The 7750-nt window shown below is 35.4% G+C and overlaps 1 protein-coding gene across 1 annotated transcript in view; it reads left to right on the top strand.

Moving 5' to 3' along the window:
* CENPE (centromere protein E) overlaps positions 1 to 7750 on the top strand; it is a 123432-nt gene that overhangs the window by 75801 nt on the left and 39881 nt on the right. The window contains exons 36-38 of the mRNA XM_042782660.1: positions 1306 to 1596; positions 2196 to 2354; positions 4697 to 4804. Of these exons, the coding sequence (XP_042638594.1) occupies positions 1306 to 1596; positions 2196 to 2354; positions 4697 to 4804 (558 nt within the window). The remainder of the gene's footprint in view (positions 1 to 1305; positions 1597 to 2195; positions 2355 to 4696; positions 4805 to 7750) is intronic.

Below are 7750 nucleotides of genomic sequence, written 5' to 3'. Positions count from 1 at the left end.
TGAATAAGGAAGACCAAAGAAGAGTTGATGCTTTTGAGTTGTGGTGCTGGTGAAGAATGCTGAAAGTACCATGGACTACTAAAATAAGTAACAGATCTGTCCTGGAGGAAGTACACCCAAAATGCTTCTTGGAAGCAAGAATAGCCAGACTTCATCCCACCTACTTTGGTCATGTTGTCAGAAGGGACCATTTCCTGGAGAAGGATGTCATGCTTGGTAAGGTGGAGGGTCGACAAAGGAGGGGGAGGCCTTCAACCAGATGGATTGACACGATGGCTGCAATGATGGGCTTAATTATAGCAGGGATCATGGAGCTGGCACGGGATCGGGCAGTGTTTCGTTCTGCTGTGCATGGGGTCCCTATGAGTCAGAAATGACTCGATGGCACCTAACAACAACAATAAAATCATCAGTCACTTTGGAAAACTACTTGGCCGTTTTTATTAAAGCTAAACATATACCTACCTTGTGTAACTCAGTAATTCCACTGGTTGGGTATGTACTAATTGGGAAAAGAGTACATATGTCCACAAAAGACATGCACAATGTTTATAATATCAAAAAACTATAAACAGCCTAAATGCCTATCAACAGAAGAAGAGATAAATACATTGTTACAAATTTCTACAAACTAATACAACATGGAGTTTTTTTTTTTTAAGAACAAATTACTGGACTATACAACAGCATGAGTGAATTTTACAGATATTTTGGATGAAAGCCAGACACAGGAGTGTACATACTATTTGATTCCATTTATATAAAGTTTAAAATAGGTAAAGCTAATTTAGGATGAGAAAGGTCAGAATATACCAGAGATTAAACTAGGAAGGGGGGCACACAGGACCTTATAGGGGTGCTAGAAATGTTCTCTATCTTAATCTGGGTTTTGGTTACATAAAACCAAAACCAAACAACCAAATTCACTGCCATCAAGTCAGATCTGACTCATAGTGACCCCTCCTTGGGTTTCCAAGGCGATATCACTACAGAAGTAGATTGCCTGATCTTTCTAAGGAGTGGTTCAAACCCACCAGCCTCCTGGGTAGCAGTCAGATCCCTTAGGCACTACACCACCAAGAGCTCCTATTTACATTGATGTAGGTGTGTATCAAGAAAAACTGAGCTATATATTTAAGATTAGTGCACTCTGTATGTCATACTTGAAAATCTTTTGTGGGATTATGTAGGCTATTAATAAGAGTGACATAGGAAGACTACTGCCTTAGTCATTTAGAAACTATTTTTTATCCTTTCTTTAAAAACCTTCAGTATTCTAACGTGTTATTTTATGATTATCTTAAGATCCAAGAACTTAAGGCAAATGAGCACCAACTTCTTAAGTTAAAAGAAGATGTCAGTGAGACACAGAAAAAAATGTGTGAAATAGAACGATTAAAGAAACAACTAAAGGCCCAAAGTTTAACTCTCAATAAAATAGAAATGGAGAATTTAAATTTGGCTCAGAAACTTCATGAAAACCTTGAAGAAAAGAAATCTGTAATGAAAGAAAGAGATGATCTAAAGAGAGTGGAAGAAGCTCTCAAACTGGAGAGAGACCAGCTCAAGAAAAACCTACAGGAAGCCATAACTAGGGTGAGTTGTACTCTTTCTTTCCATCCAGCAAATATACTGTTAGTGAGAATGTAAATGTTACAACGTTTTAAGGAGAGAGTTTAACAATATCTTTAGTAAAATATATCAGCATGTGCAATTTCTATAACGGTTCATTTTTAGTAATTCTCCCACTAATAAAATATATTCACAAATTTGGGCAAAATTGCAATGTTCACTTCAGCATTATTTGTGATGAAAATTTGTGACCAAAAGCTAAAAGGAGTCTACAGATAAGACTAAGTCAGGTTCATCTGCATAACTGAATACTAAGCACAAGAATGGGGTGCTATTTATGTGATATTGATTTAGAAAGATACCCAAGCAATATGAATGGAGAATAGCAAGTGGCAGAATCAACAGGGAGCAGGACTAGGAGGGGATCAGCTAGGTAGGGACAGGAACTTTCACTTTAATCTTTCTGTTACTGTTCTAATTTTGATTGTTGTTGGGCTTGATTTTTTGTGGTGGTTGTTTTAACTCTAATCATGGTTTTTTTTAAATTTTGTTTGAACTAGTTAATTGGTAAGACAATTTGTGATTTTTATCATCATATTTCTCAATTTCTTCCAATAATAAAGGATCTGGCAACACAACAGGAACTAAAAATGGCTCGTACGTATTTAAAAGAACACCAGGAAACTATTGATAAATTCAAGGAGAAAACTGTAGAAAAGACAGCTGAAACTTCAAATACTCAGAAGGATTTAAATAAATCTAAAGATGAATTACAGAAAAAGGTATGTATTGGTTTGTTTTTTTTAGGGAGGAACTGTCCAAAATTATTATTTGCAGAATGAGAAATGACATGGATGTAGATATAGATATGTATCTATAGACATATGTTTATACATAGCAAATAAATACTATTTTCCTTACTTGAAGGAATTCTGTGTACATTCTAACTTGTTTTATAATTATCTCAACATCCAAGAACTTCAGAAAAAATAGTTTCAACTTCTTAAACTGAAAAACGATTATCAGTAGAATTCAGAAAAAAATGAATGAAATCGAACAATTGAAGAAAAGCAATTTGAGGCCCAGAATTTATCTATGCAAAATGTGCAAATGGAAAACTTGCATTTGACTAAGAGACTTCATGAAACCATTGAAGAAATAAGATTTGTAGCTAAAGAAAGGGATGAGCTAAGGAGAATAAAAAAGTCCCTCAAAATGGAGAGGAACCAACTCAGAGAAACCTTAAGAGAAATTATAGCTAGAGTGAGTTCAGTATTTTCCCCAATATAGTAACTATTTATAAGAAACTTTTTTAGAAAGTATAACAGCACTTTTTTCCCCCTAGAAATTTTTACAAATAGTAAATGATGATAAAAGTGATAGTGGAAAAACTATTATGATAATTTCTCACACGAGTAGGAAGTACAATTTTAAAAGAAGCCAAAATATTTTTCAGAAAATGACATCTTAAATTTAAGGAAAGACTTGTTAAATAAAGCAGACCATTTTATTTTTCTTAATATAATTGTTTTAAGTTTATTTAAACCATGAGATAGCATTATTTTCAGTGGAGAAATATTTGAAAGATTAAGTTTATAAAAGATTAAATCTAAGTAAACCCCTCTCTCTATGGGATAGAGTCCTACAAGTATGGCTCTTATTAGTGAAGTTAGAATGAAACAATATAAGATGAATTGAAAAGAAGAAGTTCTAATATCACTGTTTACAAATATTTAGAATCATGTGTCTGAAGAGTAAGGAAAGAATAGTGACCCTTCCTTGGGTTTCTGAGGTGATACCTCTATGGAAGTATCAATCTTCCTTCCAAGGAGTGGCTGGTGGGTTTGAACCACCAGCTTTCTGGTTAGCAGTCAAATGCCTTAGGCATGATGTTACTAGAGGTACTAATATAATTGTTTTAAGTTTATTTAAACCAAGAGATTGCATTATTTTCAGTGGAGAAATCTTAATCTTTGGAAGATTAAGTTAATAACAAATTAAATGTAAGTAAACTCCTCTCTCTATGGGATAGAGTCCTAAAGGTATGGTTCTTATTAGTGAAGTTAGAATGAAAAAAGATAAGATGAATATAAAAAAAGAAGTTCTTCAATATCACAGCTTACAAATATTTAGAACCATGTATCTCAAGAGTAAGGAAAGAATAAAGTAGAAAATATCATTTGCAGTCTCAACAAAAACATCAGGCACTTGAAAATCATCTGTATTTTGGCTCTAAGTAAATTTTTTAAAAGATTTAATTCATTCAACAAATATTTATTGAACAGTTAGGCATTCTTCTAAGTACTGTAGTGAACAAAATAAATAAGAAGGAAAAAATTTTTATTTTTAATCAAAAATACAAAATAAAAACAGGGTATGCACTTTTTACACTAGGGTTTTTGCAATGGCTTGGAACATCATAGATGATATAAGTGATTTTGCTAGTATATTTATTATTTTTGTCGTTGGTTGTTGTCAAGTCTGTTCCAACTCATACTGACCCTATGTACAGAAGAACTGCACCATCCTCATAATCTTTGCTACATTTGAGCCCATTTTTGCAGTCACTGTATCTGTTTGTCGTTATGTGCCATCGAGTCGGACCCGACCGACCCCTCCTTGGGTTTCCGAGGCAGTATCTCTACGGAAGTAGATTGCCCCACCTTCCTTCCAAGGAGTGGCTGGTGGGTTTGAACCGCCAGCCTTCTGGTTAGCAGTCAAGTGCCTTAGGCACTATGCTACCAGAGCTCCCACTCTATCTGTTTAGTTGGCAGAAATAATTATAATTCAGAGACTTGGAAAACTAGGAAACAGAAATAAATCTAAAATCTAATTTGCAACAATGATGACTACAAAAACAAACCTTGTCTCCAAAAAAATGGTCCTACCATTTTTCCCAATTAGTTGAGGTCAGTCACTGAAAGATTTACTAGTATTCTTTCTTCCTTTCTTTTTCGTTTTTTGGTTTTTTTTGGTGGCCATTTTTAACATTGTTTTTAGTTACAAATACATTTAATTTCACTGTTGAAATGATGTCAAAAAATGTAATCAATGGTGTGTATGATTAGACATTATATGTGAATATAGTTATAGCTGAAGCCCTGTTTATTTCTTTATACCAAAGCAGGACCAACACAGCCACAAAGAAGTAGTACAATCTGAAAAAAGTTCACTATGTGATGGAAAACAGCACCTTACAGAAAGTCTCAGAGAAAAGTGCTTTAGGATAAAAGTAAGTTACTCATTAAAACTACAAATGAATATTGGTGCCATCCCAATGACTCTCTAAAACCTAAAAAGGAATCATTCCCGTGGAATGAATAAATAATGCCCCGTATTTTTTAAACAATCTGTGGGTATGTGTGTGTGCATTTATATATCCATATACCCACAAACAATGGAACATTGCAGTTTAAAGCCAGACTGGACCTATGATAATTGAACAGATATATATGAAGTAGTTGAAGGACTGAGCCATGCAGGTATCTGAAGGAAGAGCGTTATAGGCAGAGGGAACAGCAAGTACAAATCTCCTAAGGTAGGAGCCTGCTTAGAAGTAGAAGCAACATTAAGAAGGGGGGACTCTAATAAGAAATGAGATCATAGAGTCAGTAGGACAGAGGCAGGCTGTGGGACCTTGTAAAGACAGGGTTTTACTCTGAAGTAGAGATCCACTGGAGGGTTTGACTGCAAAAGAGACATGATCTGACTTGTGTTTTAAAGGGATGACTCTGGTTGTTTTGTTGAATAGACCAAGTGGAAGCAGAAAGACCATTTGAAAGACTAATTACAGTAATCCGGGTGATGATTACTGATGTAATTTCTCCCACTTGTTATTTTTAGGTAGTCTTTTTTCACCCAAATAATGAAAATATTCACCTATGTTTTTCTTTTTCCCTTTAATTTTAAAAGTTACTGATAAATTCATGTACTGTATTATGGTGTTTTGACCTGATTTTTTCCTAAGAGTATTTTTCCCAGCACCATTTATTCTTCTTAAATTCTCCAACTTCATATACACACTATGGTCTGCTTTGAGTTATCTATTCAACTCAACTATATATATCCAACTAAATAATGGTGCTTGGTCCAAAGAGGTAACAGTGGAAGTAGTGAGGAGTGTTTGAAGTTGTAATATATATTGAGATTAAAGCCAACAGTATTTGCTGTCACCCCTTTTGGAATGTAAGATGCCTAAGGAGAAGGGACTGTTTTACATTGTTTATGGCTATCTCACTTAGCACATTTCTGATAGAAGTCAAGCATCTGGTATTCATTCATAAAAATACAAATGAATGGTTATGCAGTGCTGCTCCGAACTGTAATGTGATTCTTCATAAGACCAAAGCAAACATCTCTCCAATATCCACATGAATGATCATCTACCTTTTTCTTAAATTACTGGAAAACAGGCATCATTGATGCCCCTTGTTCTATTGTTAAGCACCCTGAACTAAACCTGCTTCTCATTATATCATTGTAGCAACCTGAATGTAACATGTTCTTCCCCCTGTGCTCCGATCAGTGTGTCACCTGCCTGGCCACTAGTTGTTTGAGCCTATGGCCTCAGTTTCATTAAGTGCCTACCACTTACCTGGGAGTTCCTGGGGGGAGAGGGAAGTGCAAGCGGTTAACACGTTTGGCTGGGCACTGAAAAGTTGAAGGTTCAAGTCCATCTCAAGGTGCTCCAAAGGAAAGGCCTGGTGTTTTCAAAAAATCCTCCATTGAAAGCCCTGTGGAGCACAGTTCTACTCTGACACACATGGGGTCACCGTAAGTCAGAATTACGTCATGCCAGGCACTGTACTGGGTACTTGAACTCATGAGATAGGTTCTATTGCTCTATTTATAAACAAAGAAATGGGCCCAACATCACACAGCTAATAAATTAGTAAAATCAAGATTTGAACCCAATTCTGACTAACTTTGAAACTTAGATATGTTGTTGTTATTGTTATATGCCGTCAAGTTGGACCTGACTCATAGCAACTCCTCCTTGGGTTTCCGAGGCAGTATCACAACGGCAGTATATCTATGGCAGTATATTGCTCCATCTTCCTTCCAAGGAGTGGCTGGTGGGTTTGAACCGCCAGCCTTCTGGTTAGCAGTCAAGTGCCTTAGGCACTATGCTACCAGAGCTCCCTAAAACTTAGATACAGAAACATATTTTATAAATATATTTTTTTTTTCCAAGCAGTAATAATAAATGTCTGTATAAACTTTATAGATTACATATATAGAGATAGACATGTAATTGTTTACTTGATCCCCTAGGCAACTAGAGGATAATTATTGTGATTATGGTAATTATTATACTCTCATTTTAAAATTGAGAAAATGGCTTCAGTGACTTTTGCGGTCAGAAAATGGCGGACCTAGACACTAGATTCTTTGATCCTAAGCACTTAATAGAAATGTGTGAAGTGGCTCTACCAAACTGGCCAATAGCCTGTTTGATTCTTCATTACTTGTTTTATCTGCTGGCTCACACTGCCTGATATAAACATTAACCAGCATTCAGCCTTGAGCCCACAGTATATGCTCTATTGATTCACTCATTTCTCTTCAGACTTTGTCAGTGTTCATTAAATCATGGATATTCTTGGTTGATCAGAATTAAGAGTTTCATAAAGTTGTGGTAATTAAAATAGTGTTGTGTTTATACTAAACTACCCATTAGTTGAATTGAATACATAACTCAAAGTAGACCATAGTGTGTATATGAAGTTGGAGAATTTAAGAAGAATAAATGGTGCTAGGAAAAATAGCTCTTAGGGAAAAAATCAGGTCAAAACACCACTATACACTACGTGAATTTATCAGTAACTTTTAAAATTAAAGGAAAAAGAAAAACATAGGTGAATATTTTCCTTATTTGGGTGAAAAAAGACTACATAAAAATAAAAAAGTGGAGAAATTACAAAAATTCTTAATAGTTTAACTACATATAAATTGAAAGCTTATACATTTAAGACATCATCTAAATTTAAAAGACCAACAGACTGGGGGAAATATGCCACAAATACTATTGTTGTTGTTGTTATGTGCCGTCGAGTCGGCCCCGACTCGTAGCGACCCCTCCTTAGGTTTCCGAGGCAGTATCACTACAGAAGTAGGATTGCCCAACCTTCCTTCCGAGGAGTGGCTGGTGGGTTTGAACCGCCAGCCTTCTGGTTAG

This window comes from Orycteropus afer, unplaced genomic scaffold (genome assembly GCF_000298275.1).
Source record: "Orycteropus afer afer isolate SDZICR_OR568_19922 unplaced genomic scaffold, OryAfe1.0 scaffold00403, whole genome shotgun sequence".
Lineage (NCBI taxonomy): Eukaryota > Metazoa > Chordata > Mammalia > Tubulidentata > Orycteropodidae > Orycteropus > Orycteropus afer.
Note: the sequence above shows the minus strand (reverse complement) of the source record. Positions and strands in the feature narration are given on the sequence as shown.